The following is a 24,454-nucleotide window of genomic DNA, read 5'->3' as shown; positions in this document are numbered from 1 at the left end:
CAAGGCCAGTCCCCTCATGCACAACATTGTACATGAACATATTTTATTTATTTAGTATAAATCTATGTCAGTGTCTGAAAGGTAAAGGGGTGAGTGAAGGAAATCAATCATTCACCTTTAGACCCCTCTCCATCTGGAGAACACACTTAGAGAAAGAGCTGCCAGGTTACAAAGACTCTGAGGTGCTGCCCTGCAGTGCTGTGGAGCCTCACACCAGAGAGGCATCACCTCCCCGTCCACCTCGGGAGGAGGGAAGACTCAGAAAATCAATCTAAACCCAGCAAACTTGGCCTTGTAGAATTCTGTTTGCTGTCAGTAAAAAACTATTACCTTTCATAAAATCATTCCTGTAGATGTCAGGGAGAAAGGGTCAGGGCAAATAAAACACATTTGTAACATTTTATTGAACAGCAGGAAATGTAGCTTTTGTTCACCATGCTGCTGGATGTAAGGTCAATTTGCACATGTGTAAATCAACTTCTGCATGTTTTCCACAAAACAGCTGCTGCCCTGAAAGCAACTCAGGCAGTGACAGCCACAGACATCACCCAGGGAAGACTGAGGAACAGAGCAGAGTGCTGGGAGCAGCAGAGGGATCTGGGGCTGTAAATCCAGCTACAGCCACACAGTAAATTGTCAGTGGCTATTTTGTGCTGAGCCATCTGTTGCCTTGGCTACAGTGCCAGCAAGGATTTAAGGATATCTGGATGTCTGTACAAGCTCCAGAAAACCCAAACTGCTGTTTGGAAAGAACAGCCTGAGCTGCATTACACAGCGAGCGTTGCTGTTGGCCTGTGCACACATGTCACTTCTCAGGAACAAGCTTTGTCCCCAGGGAACACCCAGCTCCCTTTGACCTGCACAGCCAGAGGTTTCTGTCCCACATCCCAGTGGACACATCCTGCAGGGTTTTCCTCAAATGTTATTCCTCTATCTGTATCACAAGTAACTTAGCAGAGCCCACGGGAGGTGTTGTTCATATTCTCAATCAGTGTCTTTCTTTAGAGTAGATGGTGCTCTAAAACAGAATATTTTTGTGTAGATATAACTGTTTTCAGTTGAGAAGTAGTCTTGTAAAAATTGATCACAGATCTGTTGATGAAGGTTTGTCCACAGACTGCTTTCCATCTTCCAGAACTCTGGAAATGCGCTGAAAAAAGCATCAAAACAGATTTCATATGTTAAAACTGATTCTGTGCTGCATTCAGTAGTAAGTGTATTAATTACTTGTGCCTTTAAGCTGTAGCTAGAGAAAAAATACATTGACCAAATTGTGCATGTTTTGAATTAATTTTTCTATTCTGCAAAACCTTAAACCTGTATTTAAACCTGTCCACATGATTCCAAACATGCTATGAAGCACTTCACAACTGGATTTTTAGCTGTAGTTAGTCCTTTTTCTGCCATGAAAGAAAGAACATTCTATCCTCTGTCTTTATATGCTATTTAAGTTTAAATATGAGTGAACGAGATAGTGCTGAAAAGCTGCAGCTCCTGGGTCTGAAATGAGCAAATATGTGATAAACTGAATGTAAGTGAAATACTACAGACTTCACATTAATAGGTTATTCTTGTTCCTACCAGCAAAATGTGATTATAAACACATTTAACTGAAGATTTTCCTAAATGTTACTATATTGTCCCTGAAGGTGTTATCCTTTTTTATTTTTTTTTCCTTAAAGAAAACCCCAAACACTGCAGAAAGTAATGAATACAAATGAAACTCATTACCTAGGAAAAAAGAAACCAAAACAACAAACGCTTTGCATTGAAAGATCAGAAAAGTTGGCATGTAAAATATTCCACAATACTTATGTTAGTAGCTACCCACATCTGCATTAAATGTCACCCTCCCATTACCTTCAAAGTAGGAAAACTTTCACGTTCTGTATCTGAATAACTGCTCTGGATATTATTTTATTCTTTTCTATTTTTAATTTTTTTTTTAATTTTTTTTTTTCCTGTCAAACACTCTGCTAAATGAAATAGTTTTAATTTTGTGAAAATTTCAGACATCCGTGAAACGTTCCTCACTTTAGAGGAAGGCAGCCTGCTTTAAGCCAGAGTGACGGCTCCAGCGGGAGCCGATTTCCACTTCGCACTCATCATCTCCCCAAAGCATCCCCGCGCGATGCCGCGCTCGCTCTGCTCCGGGCCCGCCGCTCCCGGCCCGCCGCTCCCCTCCCGCTGCCGTCCCGGCCCGTTCCTGGCCCGGCGCTCCCCTCCCGCCGCTCCCATCCCGCTCCCATCCCGGCCCGTTCCCGGCCCGGCGCTCCCATCCCGCTCCCCTCCCGGCCCGCTCCCGGCCCGGCCCGTTCCTGGCCCGGCGCTCCTCTCCCGCCGCTCCCATCCCGCTCCCGTCCCGGCCCGCTCCCACCGGGAGCCGCCGCTCCCCCCCCGCCCTGCGGCGCCGCTCTCGGCGGGCCGCCCGCGCCCTCTCGCGGTGCGGGAGCGGAGCTGCACACGCAGGTGCGTCCCTGCATCCCTCCATCCCTGCATCCCTCCATCCCTGCATCCCTCCATCCCTGCATGCTTCCATCCCTGCATCCTTCCATCCCTTCATCCCTCCATCCCTGCATGCTTCCATCCCTGCATCCTTCCATCCCTGCATCCTTCCATCCCTGCATCCTTCCATCCCTGCATCCCTCCATCCCTGCATGCTTCCATCCCTGTATCCTTCCATCCCTGCGTCCTTCCATCCCTGCATCCTTCCAGCCCTCCATCCCTGAATCCCTCCCTCCATCCATCCCTGCACCCCTCCATCCTTCCAGCCCTCCATCCCAGCACCTCTCCCACTGGAAGTGCTGCCACAGCCAGCTTTGCCTCCATATTGAGCTTCCACCCCTCTCTCTGACAGAAGTATCAAGGAAAAAAGGCAGAGTTTGCCTTACGAGCCTATTTGTCTCAAAAATACTAAATTTTCATAGCACAGAATTTTGAACATGTAACCCTTCCTTTTCTCCCCCAGAAACACACAGGACCTACCATTGTTTTAAATAACTGGTTCACTTTCTTTCTTTTGAGGGTTTTCTTGTCACCATCTGAGGTGGAAGGGAACACTGGCTGGCTCAGCCTGTGTGAGGCAATTGTTTCATCAGATGCCACAGTGCTGACAGACAGAGTTAATCCTTAGGATGGAAACAATATTGGTTACACAAAACAAAACCAAAAAAGGAGAGTCAGACTGTAAGACAAAGCAGAACTCAAAACTGTGAACTACTGCAATGATTAGAAAAAAATGGAGACATTTTTAATCCAACTATAACCCTAGAATGAAAAATTAAACAGAGAAACAATAAACTTCATTACATTGAAATGGAACAGTGGAAAAAAAAGAACCAATCTGGCCAAAGAATTAAAAATAGATAAACACATGACAAAGAAGTGGGCCATGGCAGCCTGTTGTGTTGTGCTAAACATCTGTTACAGGCATCTGGAAAGAGAGAGACAGCGAGAGGGATACAGGAAATACAGGCCAAGAAATGGGATGTCCTGTGGAGCAAGGTGGTGGAAGAGACTGAAACTGGGCCTGTTTTCTCTGTGTGCCCCAGCCTGGAGATGAGCTCCAATTTCAGTCACACTTTCCCTTTCCTTTCACTCATCTCTCTGGGGGCAGCTGTGTTATCTTGCTTCCCCTGCCTCCCTGGTGAGGGAATCTGTGGGATTTCTCTCTGGCTTCAAAACCAGAAGTTGAAATCCTGTTATGGGGCAAGCCCTGGGGATATTCATCCCCCAAAGCACAGCACAGAGCATTTCTCCCAGTTTCACAGACTGGCCTTGGCTGTGAGCCCTGGTTTGTGCTGCTGAGACCCTACAGAGGAGGGAAGCTGACTAAACCTTGCCTCTTTCTAGGCAGCAGGAATGCTCACACTGTACAAGGAAGTGAAATTTGGAGCTCCAGGAGTAACAGAATTTGCATTTTGGCACAAGGCACTACGGTGTTACCCAGCATCTGGAGCAGCACACTCTTCACATGCACAGCACACTCTTCAGTTATAATCTTCATCCCAGTGGATTTCACAAGGGTGGAGAGAGCTGCCAGCCCTGCTTGGAGCAAACCCTTCACTGCTGTTTTCCTAATGTCCTAATAAAGTTCAGAATTCTCACCCTAGGGTCAGCACCTTACCTGGGATAGTTGGCATAGAACGACTGACAGTGCTCATCTGCTTGAGGACAGAAGTTTTCTGAGGTGCCACCACATGTTCTGAGAGGTTGGTGTCACTCATGAACTCATATTTCCTTGACAGCTGTTAATTAAAAGAGCCCCAACATTAATGATGGACTGAGACTGGTTCATGTATCATATGAAGTACAGTCTAAAAACATGCAACAATTTTGTAGATAATTTATAGTTAGATAAATTTTCTCATTCTACATAGAAAAAAAGAATTCTAAAAAAGTTACAGAAGTAATCTGTGATCTGAAATCTGAATTCCTACTCTATTTTCGACATAATACCATCAGACAACTCTGGGTGTGATCTGCAAAGTAAAAGTAAGTTTTGAAAACATTTCATTTTAATTCCTATTGTGCTAACATGGCCATCTTGGCTGCTGCAAAGCTTTGTCACTGCTTTTTTGAAGCAGAAGAAAATCCTCTAACTCAATAGACAGTGGGATCCCCACTGTCTATTTGGTGTATGTGTTATCTAATTGCATCAAAAGCTAAAGGTGTTACTTGGTTTTGTATATCAGAGCTTCTCAAAGCAAGACTGTGCTTTATCTCTCTTTTGCACAAGGACATGCAGTGTAAGACAGTCATAATCATCCATGAGTTTCTCTGTGCTTCCCCAAACAGCCTTGGCTTTCTATTCCATTCATTTTACCTTTGATGATTCCTTCAAACATTTTTGATCAAATTATTTATGCTCCCTCCATGTATTTCAACAATCTGTTACTGCCTGGCTTTTTAATTTAGATGGGGCTTGTGTATTTTGAGGACATACACTAAAATAAAACTCTCCTGAGGATTGAACTCTGTGTATAAAAAAGGCCCAGTGTAGGTGACATAAGTCACTGGAATGATGCAGCAGGGCAATAAAAGCCTTTGGATGATCTGTGGAGTGAGAGATGCCAGCGCTTCCAAACTTCAGTCTGGCACCATTTAAGGAGCAGTGTTTGCAATCTTGCAGTTTCCTAACAGCTGCATGTTCCATAACAAGGTACAAAACGTACAGGGCTCATCACTTTTGAAATAGCCCTGACTGCGAGGAGCTGCCGTGAAATGTCAGCACAGTCAATTGCCTCTCCACAGGAAAGCAGCTTAACCCTCCCCACACAGTGCTCCTTTCCCAGCTAACCAGGCTCCAGAATCTGCAGCCTCGGAGCTGTGCTGTCACCAGAAGCCAGGAGAGATGATCTGATTTTCTCACTGATTTGTTTTCCCCACAGCATCTTGCATGTTTCATTCGTGGCAGGGCAGATCATCTCTGCATCCTGCATCCTTCCCTTTATGACAGCTGGAGTTCTCTGGGATATATTTTCCTTTTTCTAAGGAAAGGGGTAATGTCCTCTTTTTCATGGATTATAAAACACTAAATCAGTAACATACACATTTCATGTCAGAGATAGAAATATCAGCTGCTGTCTTCTCATCAGCAAACACCACACTGCTTCTTTTTGTTCTTTTTTTGGACCTTCTCATCTTGACTTCGGGATGAGGATTATTTTGTGGAGCAGTCTCCTCTGATTCTGCTTTTCCTTGCTTTGGTAGCACTGCTTCCAGATCAAAGCTGCAGGAGCAAAAGAAAGAAAAGTACAAGTTGCTGAGTGATATTTTAAAAGCTGCTGGTATTCTGATGTCATTTCCCCATGAAATATAAATGCAGGTCATTCTTTCCTTCTATTTTCTAGGTAGTTTTGCAAACTACTGGCAAGAAGTATCTGATGTGCTTCAGCAGGTGGCAACTGGAGATACAAATAAGTTGCCTTCAGGCAGTGCGACACTGTGTTAAAATGTAGCAAAGAACGTAAAATATTAAAACTAGCTCAAATTGCTGTTTAAAGATTTGTGCATCAGCTTAAGAGTTCCTGAACTAAACAGAGCAGAGCTCACATGGCAAGTTGATGCGTGGTGGTGGTGGTGCTGAAAGCAAGACAAGCTGTTCTGGTTGTACAAGGACCAAAGGGGAACAGAGTATTGCTGTCTGTTGCCATGTTTTAAATGCATTCTCCTATTTATTTCACCATATTGGACAAGAATGCACACACTGAGATTAACCCCCCTCTGAACTTCTCTCTTCCTCTAATTTTTACAGTTTAAAAATTGGGCTATTTCTCATTAAGAAAGAAAAAACAAACAAACCGTGAAATTGGTGCTGGCTTTACTCCCTCCTCAACCTTTGGAGCATGGGACTGAATTTATGTTACAACATAAGAATTGATAAATCAAGAAGTGTGGTCTCTCTGTTGGCCTGTGCTTCCTAGAAACAAATTAGCATCCTAAGAACTAAAAGCAGGTGCAGGATGCCTTGTTGGTCCTGTCAGAGGTGTCCTGGTACTGCAGCACACAAATGATGTTGGTCTGCTCCACCCTTCTGGAGGACAGCAGGAGCAGCCTCAGGAATCTCAAAGTACAACAAGGGCTCTTAAAAACCAACCCTTCCACATTAGGGTCGTACACCACTGGACTTTTTCAAAGTGAACTACTCAGAAAGGGAGATCAGATGTTTAAAAAATAATCAAACACTGCTCAGCAAGTTCACTTCTATATGTAAATTGTTTGGAAGTTTTGTGGGCCTGAAAGGTAATTTCTGAAGTCAACTAAACAATCTGTGGATGAAAAAGCTATACCTGTAATTGTTCTCTCAAACTTAAAAGTCTCTTTGTTTTCCAGTGTTGCAGTTAAAACACATTACGCAAAGCATTTTACATTACTACAGACTCTGCTAAAATCTTCCACTTCCTTTTTAAATTTGTAAAGGTTGTTTCTTTCCTATTCACATTTGACAAACAAAAGACGTTAATTAACTTAAAAGCTGTTTAAAAAAAACTTGTAAAAATCCCAGATCTTGGTGAATGTTTGAAAAGTAATTTAGTTTTTAAAATACTTATTTTCTGAAAATGAAATACCACTTTCTTTTCTTTTTTCTTTTCTTTTTTTTTTTTTTTTTTTTTTTTAATGAGAGTTGAACACATTTTGTCTATTAAGATTAAAACACTGTAGTTTTCAACCTGGAGGAAGTGATAGTTGCGCTGAAAAATAATTGGTGTTGTCTGAAAAGGCTGCTGGTAATTTTAATTACTTTTTAAAAATATTTTTGTTTCATCTCATGAAACTGATTAAAAAACAGGACTGAAAAAGAATAATTATTTATGACCAAGTGTGTTTGTAACCGACCTTTCGGAAGCAGGTTTCCTGGGAGTGCTGCAGTCTGAGCTGATGGAGCACATGGAGATGAAGGATAACTGACGGTAGGATTTCAGCATCGACCTCGGCCGCCCCACCCTCTTGTCATCAAACTCTGGCTGAGGATGCAAAGAGAAACACATCCTGTGAAACACTCCTAATTCACCCTCCTCACACAGAACTTCAACACTGTGCAGCTGCTTAACAGCTGGCATTAAAGAGGTTGTCTGCTCCCATTAATTACTGTGGTTTATCCTGGGTCTGGATGAGTTCTTGCTCTTCAAACCTCCCAAACTCAATTCACAAAGTAGATTCTCTGCAAAATTTTAAATAGGTTGGTTTTTTAACCCAAAACCTCCCAAACACAATTCACAAAGTACATTCTCTGCAAAATTAGAAATAGGTTGGGTTTTTTAAGTGCTGGTCCCTTAAAAGTTTTGGAGGGTTCAAGCAAGAGGCAAGATTTCTGATTGTGGATTACAGCCTCTGTTATTGCAATTATTATTGCAATAATATTATTATAATAATACATAATAATGTAATTCTCATTATATAATACTGTATTATTGTAATAATAGCATTAAATTATAATATGTTATATGTAAATATATATTATAATATATGCTATATTATATATTATTGCATGATAGTGTAGGATAGATTATATACTATATAATATATTATTGATGATATATATAATATATAGTAATAATATAATAATATATAATTAGTAATTATGACACAATTTCAAGTAAATTATTGCAATTACAGCCTCTATTATTGCAAAATAAAAACCATATTCAGATAGATATATAGAAATTTCATCATACAGGTGTATAATACAGCACGTATCCAAAATTTAAGTTAGAAACTTGCTACTCCCCCATAACAGAAGAAATAAATCCCATTATAAAATCACCAATGCTGAAAGCAAAAATACAAAATAATTTCCAAAGCAACTGGCATTTAATCACAAAAACCAGGCAATGTCATTCTTGCTAGGCTGCATAACTCAGATAGAATATTTTATTCAAGAATTGTCTGGGGAGTTTGTGTTCAGAAGTTATCCTTCAATTGCCAGATATTTCAGTTTGTTCTCAACTAATATTTATAGTATTATACACATGACAGGTTTTACTTCACAACACAGCTGGAAGTGGCTGGCACAGGGAGACATCAATTGCAGATCAAAGCCCTAAACCACTAAGAAAAATTACAAAGAAAACAAACATAAGAACTTGCTTTTACATCCTCAATAAGGCTGAAAAGACTTGCAATTTTAAGTCATAATAAAATATACTAAAAATCTTCCAGAATGAAGAATATTTGGTGTGTCAGAGAATTGAATCAGCTCTTGGATGATACAACTCAGATCCTACAATCTTTATGTCACAAGAAATCCCATAAGCAAAAAAAGAGCATGTTTTTGTTTAGAAGAAGATGTGTGTTAAATAAAGAGATATTGGGGTAGAGGTTAAAAGGAGAGTAATACCAGTTCTCTGGCTCCATATTGTTTTTCCACTTTAACTTTTAAGTTCATGAAACATTCCTCCATCCGGTCATGGAAAGGACGAAGATTATCAGAAACTCTTCTTTCATGAATTTTAATTCCAGCCCCAAGGAAAGGTATCTTAGGAGGAACAAAAGAAGAAAAAAGGTGAGAATTTTCATGTGGGTCCAACATCCTCTCTGGCTCTGTTTAAATTGTCTGGGAAATCAAGTCCAAAACTCTTCCTGTGACTGGCAGGTGGATTTGCCCATTGATCTCAGCTTGGAGCAGCAGATAGAAGATAGAAAAGGCTCATGGAAAATGAGTTTTCCCACTAAATTTCTGAAAAATGTTGGTTGCCTCACAGAGGCTGTTTCCTCTCTTCTATATATTTTAATGTTACAAGATTTGTGCAAAATAGTTTTAACTCCCTTTCTGCGACTAACCTTTTCTAACTGCTTTTCTTCAGCTTTTAACTGTTTTGCATTAATATCTGGGATTTTTTGTAAAATCCACTTAGATTCCATGCTTCCTTTTTGTGTTCTGACTCAGTAAATACTGTGAACATTGATCCACTCATCATGTTGATCATATTTTATGGAAGTGCAATTCCAAAATAACTTTCAAAATCGTGGTATTAAAGCCCATCTGTTACTGACAGATCTGTTTGTCCTCCTTAGAGGGATTTGCAGGAATAGGTAGAAATTACCCAATTTTTCCTAATGCCAGGTGACATTGTGGTCAGTCAACCCCACTGAATTAATGGAGTGATCCTGATGGCCAGAAAACAACCACAGAGCTGTGGTGGCCAATGACACAGGAGAAACTGTAAAGGTACAACTCAAACAATAACCAAACTGGGATGAAAATGAAACAGGAAGAAACTTTAAAAACATTAAGAAAATAGTACAAACAATTCCACTGAAACTGTTTGGAGGATTCATTTCAAGGCTGGGAGAGGAATGAACAGTAAATTTGTGCTGTTTCTCATCTATGAAAGAGAGACAGAATCATAGAATCATTGAATAGTTTGGGTTGGAAGGGACTTTAAAGGTCATCCAGTCCAACTCTCTGCCACAGACAGGGACAATTCCATCAGGCTGCTCAGAGCCAGCCTGACCTTGGATGTTTCCAGGGATGTTTCTAGTAAGTACAAAAAATGAGACATGGAGCATGAGGAGAAACACCTTGAGCCATTCATTTCTGATAGTAAAATCCCAGATGAACTCCCACTATTTCTTACCATCCCTCTATCTATGTATTGATAGCAATGATTTCTATTTGGGTAATAGAAATAGAACGGATAATTTCCGAGGTCATGTTCTTTTCTGCTCCATTATCATTATCAGGTCAACAGAAAGAGCCATTTTCCCTTGAATCTCAGCAAAAATAGAGTTTTTTCTGCTACCACCTTCCATAAGTTCATTTTCCTCCTTGAGGACAAAAGGGTTCTGCAGGCTGGTTGTCTTATCATATATACATGGTATATAAAATAATAAATAGTAAAGCTAAATAACCTCAGTGCTGCCAGTATAGGGAGAATATTCAGTTCTCCTCTGGAGATACATATAAAAATATTTACTTATAGTCTTCCATGCTATGTACCACACAGAAGACACATTGCAGAAATCCTGGAGGGTCACTGAGCATGAAAATATTTCCTGAGAGCAGCAAATACTCCATTAATGTTTCTAGTGAAAAAAACCCAAACCAACTTCCACAAAAACAAACAAATACTCTAGGAAAGAGTTCTGTCCCAAGAGAGTTTCTGACATTTGCCAACCCCAGAAATTCATGAAATCATTATGACTTTTGTCATGCTCTCAGTTTTCTCTTCAGGAATACAACCCAAGCTGAAATCCCATCCTTTTTAACTATACATGTAGCCTGCTATATGTGGCTTTTGATAAACCATTCCAGATGATGTGTTGTACAAATTGTCTTTCAAGGGTTAAAAAGAAGTGGAAATGACACAATCAGCTCAATGCTGTGTTCCTGCTAGACAGGAATGGAATAAAGAACCCCTGGTGAAGCCTCAGTGGTGGCTGTCAGTGAGAAATTACCTGCCAAGCAATCAGATCTTTGAGTCTGTTCAGCTTCTCTGTATCCTCTGGATGGTGTCTGATATATTCTTCTGTAAAAAAAGCCTTAGACAAAAAAAAAAAAAACAAAAAACAAACCAGTCCATCATTTTGACAGGTAAAGAAATCAAGCATTAACCCACAGAGCCCAGCTGGTGATCATAATATTGGTCATCAAAGAGGAGAGGCACATGCATGGCTCTCAGCCACATGCTGCTGGTACAATTTCTCACTCTATTAGTTGGGAACTGAGGTGCACTTTTAAAAAAAATGTATTTGGTCATTATCCAGCACTTCTGACTTTGAGACCCTTACCACGAAACCCAATTATTGTTTCTTGTGTTAAGTTTACAAACTAAAAAGGCACAGATTTGGAGTATCATGCTGTACATCAACTGATAAGCTCAGTTATTCTGGTTTGACTTCAAAGACAGAGGTGACCAGGAAAGGAGGATATGAGGAACTGATGGAATGATGGCTTTCCTATTCCCCATCCACACTGCACTGCCACTTTAAAAAAGGATGTAGGAGGATTATGAAATGATGCACCTGAAAATGTTTGCAGTGACTCTAAAGCTCCTACCTTCTCATATTTAGCAAAGCCACCCATAACAGCTGGATCAACAATTCCATTCAGAAGCATGGAAAGTGGATTAATAGGGAGGTTCTCATCACTCTGGTACTGGTTAATCATCATCAAAATCTTTTCATTTGTTGTGGACATAGTCTCAATAGCATTCTCTAAAGGACTAATTGTGCACTGAAAAGAAACAAGAGACTTCTAAGGTTCATAAAGCTATAAACAGGTCTTTTTGGTTTTATAAAACTCATGCACTTTAGCAACAGTTCTGCAATTCAGCAAACCCACACAGACTTGTTCAATTCTGAAACTATAAATAAGGCATAAGATAATTGATCCTGTATTGAGCAGTAGAAAGATTAAAGGTAAATAATAACAGTTTTTAATGTATAAAAAGAAGTAACTGTAGCCTTGTTGATAATTTTGCAGATTGGTTTGCACTGAGGGTTCAAGAGCTGCAGGTTGGACGGGCCCTGAGCACATCAATACTCACGTGTGAAATGGAGACCACCTCAAACCAGCGCAGGATTCCCGGGAGTTTGTAGGCTGTAACAAAGGAGGTCCTCTCAATCCACATAGACTGTTAAAAGACACAGCAGGAGAAAATGATACTTCAGGACTGAAACTTTCGTCTTTTCTGCCTTCTGAGATGTCAGAGTGAAATGGATATAGATGGAAAACATATGCATATTTTTTTAATAAAAAGACACCGCAAACTGAATCTAGCACAGTGATTGAACAAATAGTTTTCCTGATTTCAGATTAGGTCATCCTCAGGCACAAAGCCTGCACAAAGCAGGGGAAAAATAAAATTATCTTTGAATCTTTTAGTCTGTATCCCTATTTTTGTCATTACAGATGGAATGGCTGTCATGAAACAACAGGCTCTCGCCTCTACCCAGATTATATTTCCTCCCTCCACATTCAAGAAAGTATTTCTGCAATTAAAAGTAGTAGTAGCCCTATAACAACCTGCCAGATTTCTGACCTTTTTTTGTTCCTCTCATTTTTCTTTTCTGAACAAGACTGGCTGTTGGTATTTTTGAATAGTTTGGAATAGCCACTGTTTCATTTACCCTGCTGCTCCTTATTTCAGTATCAGCTCATTGAGAAATATCATAATGGATGTAATGAAGACACTCCAGCTGTCCCAGTTTCCACCTCTTTGAAGGAAACATGCATCTTATCTACTGTCCTCAGCAATGAAAACATCAACAATTTAGCTCTTGTAAAACCATTTCAAGGTATTTTCATAAATGGGCCCAAAACTCTCCAGTTTGCAAAGGAAGCCAAGGTGCATCCTGAGTACTGACAGTATATTCTGGGATGTCAGAGTAGAGTTTGTGTCTGAAGTGTTGATTTAACAGCAGGTAGGAAGCTCTTACATGAAAGTGTTGACTCTGCTAATCAGCACACACATAACAGAAATTGTACATTTTGGAAAGAAATGGCTTTTCCCAGCAGTATGCCAGGAGCACAGCTTTAGCCATAAGGCTTGGATGGGGTGCTTTTCAAAACAAACCATAAAATACCAGAGACCTGTAAAAGAAAAATACAGCCACCACATTCCTATGCTTAACACTGAAAAGTAATTTATGGTGCTGTAGATTTCTTAGAATATTGGAAGAGTGAAGGCCATTCCTCAGCACTCCACCATTAGGCATGGGAGTAGAAATGACATAGGCAGTTCTCTCAGGAGGTGAGATTTCACAGGACCCATGAAAGCAGACAGCACTCACCTCATTGCCAGCCTGGCAGCTGATGGAAGCATTGCAAACTACAAGCAGCAAAGCATCTGATATTTATTTACATGTCACCTTGTTTCCTAACGAAAATCTGTACCAGAAAATGTTCCTGCTTAACACAAACAGGTTGAACATGTTTAACTGCATAATGTTTGCCTAGAACTGGAGCAGTGATGTATAATGAAGTACACAGGGGTAGTGCTGAAACAGAGAAGCCTTGCATTTGGTTTTTTGAACTAGATCTTAAAGTTAAGGTGTCTATAATGAGTAATCTGAGCCTAACAAAGGAGCTAGGATCAAAATTCAGTCACAGTTACCAGAACTACATCCATCACCTTGTAGTTCATTTACTTACAGCAAATTCATTTTCAGGGTCAACAGATCCTTTTCTGACTGGTCTTGAATAGTGGAACCTCTGCACATTGTTTGACTTATAAAAGCTGAAAGATTTAAAAATTATTATTGTAAAATACAGAAACCAGAAATTAATGGATCTTTTTATCACAGAGAAATATTTCATTTTGAGTAGTTGAGTTTTTAATTAAAAGTAAATTTACTGCTCAGAAAAAAAAACAAACAAAACTTTACTGGAAACTGAGAAGGCAACTACTTTATCTATAAATCAGAGTGAACACACAGTATTTTATAAGTATTAGGCTTCTGCTTTTTATTGGGTATATTTCCCAGGTATAAAAATTCCGGAACTTCCAGATTAATGTTCAAATCTACAGAAGGACTAGAAGAGATTTTTCCTCTCCTATCTTGCTGTGGCACATGCCCTGCCTGCCAGCTTTATCCTGGTTTATGAAAGGAGTCTCTTTCACTCAAAAGAACTGACTGAGCAGAGCAGGTATTTTCACCTGGAGTGGAACATGGCACATGAAAAAGCAATTTAATCTTGTCCAACAATCCTGCTCTCAATGCTGAACAACATTCAACAAATTAAACTACTGAAGCCATTAATAACAATTTCTTGAGATAGATAATAGAATGTATATAAGTGCTTGTAGAGGGGTACACCAATGTAAAGAATCCTTTGCAAATTCATGTTAAATTCATGTTATTCCTGTTAAATTCTGTTCTATTCAGCTAATGTTTCGTTCTCCATCATTGTGAGAACATCTTTACACTGAACTTGCAACTACTTGTCTTTTAGCACTGGGATTGCATAGTTTTGGCTAAGTATTTTGCTGTCCAGAGAAAAATCTCTACTTTGGGTTTTTAGTATTTGTTTTAAAGATGAATTAAATTTAAACCCTTGTTAAGTAAAAGCTAATTTTGCAGGGGAAAAAAAAAAATCTCAGAAATCTCTTCCAGTAAAACTGAACCATGTTTTGAAAGCCCAGAAAAACAAATGCCCCAAAAATCTGAGTTAAGCAAATCATAATATGTTATTTTATAGGAAATGATGATTTCTGATCCAAACTGCTAAGATTTTCTTCATCAGAAAAGAAAAGTAACTGGAAAATACTGCCACAATGAGTCAGATCCCTTTATGCAGTTCCATCTGAAAGGAATATACTGAAGTTCTTTGATAGAATAAATGCATTGTCAACACCTAATGTAACGAACAATTAAATGCCCAATAAAGTAAACTCATAAAAGGAAATCTTTGAGCCCAGATGTAATCAGCAGTTTGGTTGAATTCTGCAGCTGAGACAAACCATTACAAAACATTCCCTATGAGCAGAGATTGTACTTTACAAGGAACACTTTGCTACATCAGCTGAAGCAGTTTGAAGTGTGGCTGGCTCTACACTGAAATTTGGCCCAACAGGACCACATTTATAATCTGCCTTTCAGTTACTGATTTTATAATGAATCAGGAGTTGAAATTAGTTGAAATTAGATGAAGTTGCAGTTAGAGCCACAATTTTTTGTGGCTCTTTGGGTTGAGTTGTTTTTTGGTCTGTGTTTGTTTATTTTAAAATCCTGTCACACCAGACCTGTGCTTGGATCTCCTTTATTTACTTTGGTGTATTTGGGGAGGTGATTCTTATTTTTCCACTCTGAGTCATTTGCTGCTTCAGTAAAGATTCCATAGACAGGGCTGCAGAGCAAGGGCACAACTAGTTTGGAAGCAGCTCTTGGCCAGTCTGTTCTCAAAACACTTTGCCCAATTAATTTCCTTTATTCCTTTACAAAACCCATATTCCGTTGCACCAGCAGAAATCATTTTGCCACTGTGTATTCTGCACTGGACCAGGCAAGATATAACAAGATTCTTTCATTCAAGAGCCTTCATTCAACCACTCTCACACTGCCAGTCACTCCAAGAGCCCTCTCCCCACCACTTGTCAGAGAAGCTGTGTTGAAAACTCAGTAACTTCAACCCAAAGCACCCATCTCCCTGTCCTGCATCCATGAGTTATTTCTTCAGTGGTACATTTGTACAAGCTCTTCCATGGAGTTCCTGGGAAATATGCAGGACAGACTGGATGGAGCTCTGAGCAGTGTCCCTGGGGGCTGGACTGGGTGGCCTGTGAAGGTCCCTTCCCTCACAAACTGTTCTCTGAGTCTATGAATACATAAGTCTGTAAATGAAGACAACAAAACCTACAAGATTCATTGGCAAATAACTGACTTCACAAAATAATGGTTGTCAATTTAGGAATCCGGACTGATTTTCATTATACTGTCTGCTACAGAAATTCACTTACTTTATGATTTGATCAGGCACTGCCTTATTTTTGAATCTAGGCTGCTCCTCCAGGACTGGCTGCACTGTAAAACATTGGATATCTGAAAGTGTGAAAGTTAAGGGCATGTTATTAACTATTAGTATGAAATACTGTAAGCTGCAGGAGAAATAAAAAAAAAAATAATAAAAAAGACATTTTCTGATGAAAAATCTGAAGTGTTCAGGGTTTCATTTCTGGAGTTTCCTTGGCCAAGAAAGGAAAAATCTGCCATTAGTAACCAGTCAATACCTACTAATTCTAAACTGCATATTTTTATTATTTCCTGAGCTAAAATATCTACAGCTGAATTTATCACACTGACTCATTCATTAAATTTTTAAGCTCAGGCAACTTACAAAAATAACATCAACCACATCTGATGTTAACAGTTTCACTGTGTAGCTTTAGGCATGCATAAAGTCATGATGGTTAACATTTCATTTTGAAATCTGTAACTGAATAGCCCTTTTACTTGAGAATTCCTTTTCCTATAGAAGTGCTGTTTTTAAAATCAGAATACTGTATTTGTAAGTAAATATCCTTACATATTTCTGTATGTTTGAAACTCATGCCCTCTGGTTAGTTCTTTTTGCATAAGTGCAGAAGTAGTGCCTATCTCCTGCTCCTTGCAAATAGATGAGCAAATTCTACCTTAAGGACTGAAACATGTGTTCTCAAAAAAAAAAAAAAAAATTAATTAGTTAAGAGACAAGTGAGACTTGGGAGAGCCTGGCTTTCAAGCTTAATGTACTATTTTAGACAAGCCTGTAATACTCCCACTTCAGTCCCAACAGTGTGAAAAGAAAGTATTCCCTTTTTTCCTCCAGAAAGTTCCATCAGAATAGACTCAAGAGAGTATGTGAAGTGTTACAACATTACCTTGAAAATTAATAAAGAAAAATTAGCATGAGAAAACAAATGTCTGATACAATGAGGTGATCTCATATCTGCTCAGTCAGTAATGACCCAAATCAGAAGAAAAAGATAATCAGTGTTATTCTAACCAAGAAAAACTGAGGCCATTCTAGAAGCTGGTTAACAATGCTTGTAAGTTAATTTCCCTAAGAAAATTTTTGAGGGACTTGGGACATGTTTATGTTGCCAAAAAATTGAGGTGATACTGAAGTGTGGTGCCAGTCAGAGCAGTGCTCAAAGAAGACATGAATTAAACATCAAGACGCAACAGCTATGAATGTGAGGTAACAGAAAATTTGCTGCTTTAAACTGAGTCTCTTCAAGTGTGTGACACTGGTTTTGCCATTTGAAGAAAATAAAGCTAAACCGTGTATGAACTACAATGAAGTTTCTTCCCTGAAGGGCTGTCAAAGCCCTAGCACAGGCTGCCCAGGGAAGGGGTTGAGTCACCATCCCTGGAGGGTTTAAAGACGTGTAGATGTGGCACTTGGGAACATGGGTGAACAAGGTTTATGGTTGGACTCAACCTTAAAGGTTTTTTCCAACCTAAATGTTTCTATGACAAATGAAAGAGACAGACTCCTTAGAACTGCCAGAAAAACAGGAGCTCTCTTAGGAACCAACCAGAAAAGACATGGAGGACGTGCAGGCAAAACTGCAAACTGAGCAGCAAACTTTCAACCTCTTCAGGAAATTATTGTTTCACATGGTGTCCTGGATCACCAAGCAGATTGTATTCCATTTGCCATCTGTATGGCAGTTCTCTTCTGTTCAGGGGGCAGTTTTCCTTATCTCTTCCACACCCACTCCTCCCTCTGGGGGACATCTGCTGATAACAGGCTATGGAATGTCCCTGCATGGCTGATAAGAACTACAGCATCCACTGGGAGACATGAGCCCAGAGGGAGGAGCCAAGCATTCCTACCCGGATATAATCTGGAGTTTCTAGAACACCAGCACAGCTTCTCCACTGGATTCCCAGAGGAACAGCTGCTGCCTCTTCCACTGGATCTTCAGAGGAAGACTCCACCCTTCTACAGGACCCCTGCTCCAGCAGAACCACCCCTGACACTGCAGGAGGACTGCACCCACAGGGTGTCAGGTTGTGTTCTGACTCTGTCACTGTTGTTTTGGTTTACTGCATTGTTTATTTTATCTTTTTATTTTCTTCCCTATTAAAAAACTGTTATTTCCTGCTCCCATATTTTTTGCCTGAGAGCCCCTTAATTTAAAATTTATAGCAATTTGGAGGGAGGGGGTTTCCATTTTCCATTTCAAGGGAGGCTCCTGCCTTCCTTAGCAGACACCTGCCTTTCCAGACTTAGACACATGGATAAACTCATGCTAACAACAAGGTTTCCAACCCTCCTTCCCTCTCAGTCTCCCCCGTGTCCAAGGATACGCTGACCAGGAGAGTTCCTCACATCCTCTCCAGGTGCTGCAGTCGTGTTCATCTTCTCAGCACTGGGGAACTGGCTCATCAGCTGGGCCTGGAAATCCTCCCTCCTCTCGTACTCCTTGCCGCGGTAGATGAACACTTTGTTCTGCAGGGAATGAGGAGTGACTGCCTGGGCAGGGTGGTGCTCAGCACCAGCTGCAGTTTCATGGCAATTGACACAAGGGCACAGCAGCGTGCAGGTGTTGGATGGGTGTTTCTGTTTGCTGAGCATTACCAGCTCTAAAGCCAAATACCATTTTGACCAGGGGCTGGAAAGCAGCACTGACTCTCCAGAGACTACGGACTCAAAGACTTATTATTCAGAAACAATACAGTGGTTCAACAGGAGCCTATCATTTCACTGTTTTCCCAAAGTTTTCAAGGCAGCTTTGGCCTTTAAACTTGGGTAGCAGGGCCTCTCATTTCTATCCAAGTGTGAAGAAAGCCTCCCTATTAATTGTTGTATGTAAGAGAGGCTTTTAGTAGTAAGAAACTACTAAATAGTTTCAATATCAAATATTGAGGTTATTTTTATGCTCTGAACTCATGCACTACTGTGGTTAACACAATGACCTTTTAAAAAAAAATCCAGTTGTGCATCACTTCCCAAGTTCATCAGGTTTCTTTAAAAAACCAGACCCTGTGGAGCCTGGATTTCCCTCATAGTAGTCAAAACCAGGGAAAACTAAAGAAAAGAGAGTAGATTCAGCACATTTGAATAAACCCAGTTCAAACTTACCATAATTGTCCTAAAGTAGGAAATTTTGCCATTGAGGAAAAAACTTAGAGCAGTACAAGACAGTTGGTATTGAACATTTCTGTTCAAAGCATATTTGAGGTCAAAAAAGGAATCTCGACATTAATCATGAGGAAAACAGGAAAAAATAGATGAAAAAGTAAGATTTAATCAAGTTTACCCTTAGAAATGTTGGGAATCCTTGACCATAATATCCAACAGCAAAATAGTCTGGTTTAGGCCTCAGAATTTTCATGATGTTTTCATAGAACTTTGCTTGCTGGACCTGAAAGCAAAACCAACTGCAATTACTTGTGTTTGGGAGTTTTATCTATGCATTTTTAACTTCTACTACACATCCAAGAGCTATCAGCTGATGAGCTACAGCAATAATCAGTTTTCACACAGGATGCTGCAGGGGGACATTAAGCACTGCTTACATTTATATCCAAATATAGTACACAGTGCAACGGGTATGGCTTCAGCTTTAATATTTGACCTCAGAACTGGGCTTACCCTTAACTGAGGAGAAAAGCAAACACCAAAGTGATCCCTGGCCACTGACAGCATTACTGAAATAAAACATTTGGTGAAACTCCCTGCCACAAACGTTTCCTGAGGTGTGGGATCAACACCAGTTTTTACTCTAGGGCACACACCATGAAAAGGGCTTAGAACAAGTTCTTCCATAAAATACCAAGTGTCGTTTCGGTGTTATGTCTGTGAGAATACAGCACTGCAAATTAAACTGGCAAAAACGCCTTTTAAGTCATGATAAAAGCAAAGCAAAAGAAGCTTTCTTTATACACAGCACCATTCAAGAGCACAATGTTTTGATTCCCACTGTTTTTTCTGAGGAAGATTCAAGGATATCTGTGGAATGAGACCTAAACAATTGTTAAAAATCATACAAACATGAAATATTGGGAGTAGAAAAAAAGGTTTGTGAGGGGTGGGATTCTTTTTGGATTCATTCAATTTTAATGAAAACAAGTAACTGAATATGTTATTTTCCTTCAAAATTTTCATTCTATCCTTTGGACCTAGTTCTAATTCCTTGAGCTGTAATACTTCCACAGTCCTGATTAGGACAGAATTATTCAGGCTTGTCAAGATCCAAGCTGCTAAAATTTAAAGAAAAATGTAGAGGGAAAAGTTCATCCAGGTGTTCTTTCTACCCTAGGGCAGTACAGAGGCTTCAAAATGTGGCCTTTAAATTTCCCTAGGTGAAAACATGTTTATTTCATCTACAGACATTTCAGAATACCTCAATAAACAGATGTTCATGCAACTTTAACCAACAGTTATTTATGAACCTTTACCACTGGATTGCTGCAGTGAAACAGGAACTCTTCAACAAATGAATTAGAAATCCATTTTAGACCACAAGCTCATAGGCAGCTCTGTTGTTTGATAGCTGAAAAGCACTAATTTCTGTGACTGCAGTAATTTGAAGATCTGTATATAATCTTACCAAGTTTTGACTTAGAAGTTCATAGTCAAAAACCTCCTTTTCATATTGCTCTGCAAGTTCCTTGCATAAAGATATGGCTTCTTCCCACATCTGCAATGCAAGCACACATTCAAAAAGTAAATCCTGTACCAACAAACAAGTTTTCAACACATCAGAGTTTAACTGCAGTTTTATTGATTATGCTGTCTTTAAAGTGCAGTCATTTATTAACTGCACATTTAGAGTGGAAGACTCAGGGCAATCATAAACTTAAGGAAAGCAGATTAATGTTAAAAAATAAAAGTGTTTTATGATTCATTACAGGAAGGAATAAGTAAACCTACTTTATTATTAGAGTAACATTTAAAACAAAATCATCTAACCTTTCAGATACATTAAAGAAAAAAAAAAAAAGAGTAAAGCACTGAGGTGATAACATTCAGAACATACCACAAGCACAGAGCAGTTTATGAGGGGACTGACACCTGCCTGTCCTTAAAACACACACCATTTAACAGAATATCCTGCAGCATCCTGCAATCATAGGGAGCCTTGTCTAGGTCAGCTAAATAACTACAAGTGTTAAATTTCCACTTGCCAGGGTAGCAACTTTTCTTTCCACGCAACTTTACAGCTGCCTGTGACAGTGGCTGACACTGAAACACCAGGACTGCTTTTCTCATCTGCTGTGGACACTTCACAAAAGTGATCCTAAAGCAGGAACAAACTCCCCCTCGTGAGGATATTTCTCAAATTGTGTCTCCTCACTTGCCCAGAACAGAAGAGACAGAGGGGCCCTGAGCAGAGCTCTCTGCTGCTAGAGGACACTGCCAGGGACACACCAGGCCATTGTCACCCTCTGCCAGGTGCTCTTTGGCCAGGTACCCTGGCGCTGGCTGAGCCTGAGTGCTGGCTGCTGCAGATCAGGAACTGGGGCTTTGCTTCTCCTGGGGCCGTGGGTGGGCACTGCTGCAGTGCAGCTACTGCAGATGCAACAGGAAACATGAGAAGCTGAAACTTTCTACCTTGTGAATTATAGGAAGGGCTTCTTTTGCAGGAGCAGCAATGAATTGCCTTTCCCCTTCCTACATTTGGCTGCAGCTGAACAAGACATAATGACTTAAAGGTCGTATTGGGTCATGGGATGAATTACCTGGCACTGCAGAATTTCTTCCTGCTTTCTAGTCCTTTTCTTTATTTCCAAAATTCTCAGCTCTAATGCCATTGCACTGACAGGTAATTTTATTTACATCTTTTTTTGTCTTAAATTGAACTAAATTGTGGTACTGAGCATCAATCTACTACATTTTATGTTTAGGATACAATCCTCTGTCCTCTCTGAAACAAATATATCTATTTTGAACCATCTGGATTCTTTTGAGATAAGGACTGAGTGGTTTAGAAATGGAATCTGTGTAGTCCATACTCTTCTTTGTAAGGGGAAGTAGATTCCACATTTTTTATTGTATTTTGTTGGTGCCTGACAGAGATGCTTGTGACAATGTGCTGAGACATTAGCCCTTTCTCTGTGAATAATGAGGTCATGGAAAGAACATATTCCTATGGAACAGATATCTCTGGGAATAAGCCTCCAGGACACAATTTTTTACTTGACCCACATTTCAAAGAAGCTTTTCCTCACAAATGTTTTGTACAGGGCACATTCATTAAATACAACTGTTCAGAGTAGCACAGCAGAGAGGTTTGGAGGGGAAGAACTCCCCAGACCTACCTTTCCTTTGTCAAAGTATTCTATGATCTTTTCATACAGGTTTTCTTTCAGGTGTCTGTAGGTCTGTGAGCCCTGGAACTCTGTTGACATGACTTGGGGTGCACACTGCTCATCTGACCACTGAGAATGAGAACACATCAAAAAGAATTTTCAAGTTCAGTGTTTCACATCAAAGTCCCCCCTCCCATGAGGCCTGGTCCCCTGGGCTCTTCCAAGTGTTTTCTTCCCAAGTTTTTTTCACCCATCCACAGACAAACTGGGAAAGGCACAGGGATTGCTTTCACTGCCTCTCCAGATAAGTGCTGTATTTCATGTGATAACCAGCACTAGACAGAATATTTAAAACATATTTTAAAATGTTATACCTGCCCATCCTTGCCCCACTTACAAATTTTATACAAAAATCTATGTGAGAAAATCAGTTCTTTTTTTTTTTTTTTTTTTGGTGATATCATCTTGACTGACTTGATTTAGATTTTTTTTTGTATTAAAATATTTCATATACTGTTATCTTTGTCTATACCAATACAGACAATATATTTCATATTTGTACACTCATAAAAAATCAAAATGAAGTTTAAGCAAAATAGCACAAATTTATTTAGTTCTGCACTAAAGTAAATTCCCTAAGAAATATCAGATTTTTGCTGAAGAACATTTAAATTTGCAATGTCCCCTTGCAATGAAAATTGATCTTGATCATTTTGATTGATACTGTCCATTGCATTGGTAATGATCAATAGCTAAAGATAATGAATTACCAGCTACAAAAGAAAGCCATCATAACTTGGTTATATAATCCATATTATTTAAAATTAAAAGTTAGATGTCCCTTTGTGATAGCTGGAACTGTGTTTAATTTTAATAACTGTTATATTTAGGGTAGTAAGAAATTACTAAAATGAAAGCTACATTTGTACACAATGTTCTCACTGTAAAGGAAAACTATTTTTTCTACCATATTTAGTTTCAGCAATATATGGCTTTTAATCACCTACTGAAAATATAATTTCAACAATTAATGTTAATTTTGTACGACCTACTGCAGGATTTCTAACCAGAAACTTGAATACCCCAATGGAAAATAACTCAGAGATTAAGATATTCACTTAAGAATATGAAATTGAATGCTGCAAAAGCTTAATTATATATTGAGTTTAGAAAATCTAACCTTCAGGAGCCACGTATGGAGTAGAAGGGTATATGCTGCTTCTGTGTAATTCTCACAATCTAAATGAAGATCTCGCAATTTATACAAATACCTGATAGAGGAGAGAGCAAGGTTAGACTGGAGACTGGCATGAGTGGAATACTGAGTGCCAGAATGTTCCAGATAACAGGGAGCTCTGTGGATGCCACACACTGGGACTCCCCAAAGACTCTTGAAGGACACTGAGGGGGGCGAAGCTCTGTTCACACTCCGCTGCGTTCTTTCTGTGTGCTGAGCCTTTGTGCAGGAAAGAGGAGGAAGAGCTGTCCTCTCCTGTGAGCTGTGCTCAGCTCCTCCTCAGGGAGGAGGGATGCCTGCACCCGGGGTCTGGCAGAGCCTCCAAGGCCAATATTCCTGCAGGCTTCCTCAGGGAACCCTTGCAGGCACACCTTCTTCGTGTGCACAGATGCAAGAACAGCACAGCACAGCAGGAAGCAGAAAGTGGAAAACAGCAGCCCAGAAAGGCAAAGCAGTCCCTGTACAGCCAGGAGCTGTTGGGGGCAGAAGAGCTGTTCTAAGTTGAATTTCTCCTTGATTCCTGTGGCAGCATTGCTGCTTCCAGCCCAGCCACTGCCCATCATGGGGCTCAAGCTGCATCTGCAGCAGCCAGGAAGAAAATTGCATCCCTCCCTCTATCTCCCACCAGGAGTTTTGAGACACAGGAGCTTTGACACCTTGCTGTGGCAGTCCAAGGCACTCCCATTCCCAGCTGCCAGCCCAACAGAAAGGTTCCCCCTTGATGCCTCAGGTTTTAGCTTTTATAATTTTCAGATTCTGTTCTGCTTTAGTGCGTAAGTCTAGGCTTCATATTATGGGATGGTGAGCTCTCTGCACAGAGCAGGGAGACAAAACAATTCCTTCTCTAGCTGGGGACCCAAGGACAGCTGATCCAGATCTCAGGCCCAAGAGCACAAACAACGTGAGCTGAAGAGAGAACAAGAAGGATGGGACTGCATGGGCTAAAGCTGTAATTGGACAATTAACTCCAATAAGCAAACGGAGCAGAACTGATAAAAATGTGAGACCCCAGGACCTGTCATCCATTTT

At 40.0% G+C, this 24,454-nt stretch overlaps 1 protein-coding gene across 1 annotated transcript in view; it reads right to left on the bottom strand.

Moving 5' to 3' along the window:
• Positions 1 to 557: 557 nt before the first annotated feature.
• The window catches only part of DOCK2 (dedicator of cytokinesis 2), a 157,534-nt gene continuing 133,637 nt past the window's right edge, over positions 558 to 24,454 (bottom strand). The window contains exons 37-52 of the mRNA XM_041397569.1: positions 23,369 to 23,459; positions 22,198 to 22,317; positions 20,487 to 20,576; positions 19,194 to 19,298; positions 18,241 to 18,382; positions 15,903 to 15,984; positions 13,598 to 13,682; positions 11,991 to 12,077; positions 11,501 to 11,677; positions 10,900 to 10,983; positions 8,840 to 8,977; positions 7,339 to 7,466; positions 5,551 to 5,731; positions 4,127 to 4,247; positions 2,986 to 3,128; positions 558 to 1,150 (exon numbers count right to left, since the gene is read on the bottom strand). Coding sequence (XP_041253503.1) covers positions 1,085 to 1,150; positions 2,986 to 3,128; positions 4,127 to 4,247; positions 5,551 to 5,731; positions 7,339 to 7,466; positions 8,840 to 8,977; positions 10,900 to 10,983; positions 11,501 to 11,677; positions 11,991 to 12,077; positions 13,598 to 13,682; positions 15,903 to 15,984; positions 18,241 to 18,382; positions 19,194 to 19,298; positions 20,487 to 20,576; positions 22,198 to 22,317; positions 23,369 to 23,459 — 1,840 coding nt within the window. The 3' untranslated portion in view covers positions 558 to 1,084. The remainder of the gene's footprint in view (positions 1,151 to 2,985; positions 3,129 to 4,126; positions 4,248 to 5,550; positions 5,732 to 7,338; positions 7,467 to 8,839; positions 8,978 to 10,899; positions 10,984 to 11,500; positions 11,678 to 11,990; positions 12,078 to 13,597; positions 13,683 to 15,902; positions 15,985 to 18,240; positions 18,383 to 19,193; positions 19,299 to 20,486; positions 20,577 to 22,197; positions 22,318 to 23,368; positions 23,460 to 24,454) is intronic.

Source organism: Onychostruthus taczanowskii, unplaced genomic scaffold, assembly GCF_017590055.1.
Source record: "Onychostruthus taczanowskii isolate IOZ18803 unplaced genomic scaffold, ASM1759005v1 scaffold14, whole genome shotgun sequence".
In the NCBI taxonomy this organism is placed as follows: domain Eukaryota; kingdom Metazoa; phylum Chordata; class Aves; order Passeriformes; family Passeridae; genus Onychostruthus; species Onychostruthus taczanowskii.
This window is presented reverse-complemented; position numbering and strand designations above follow the sequence as displayed.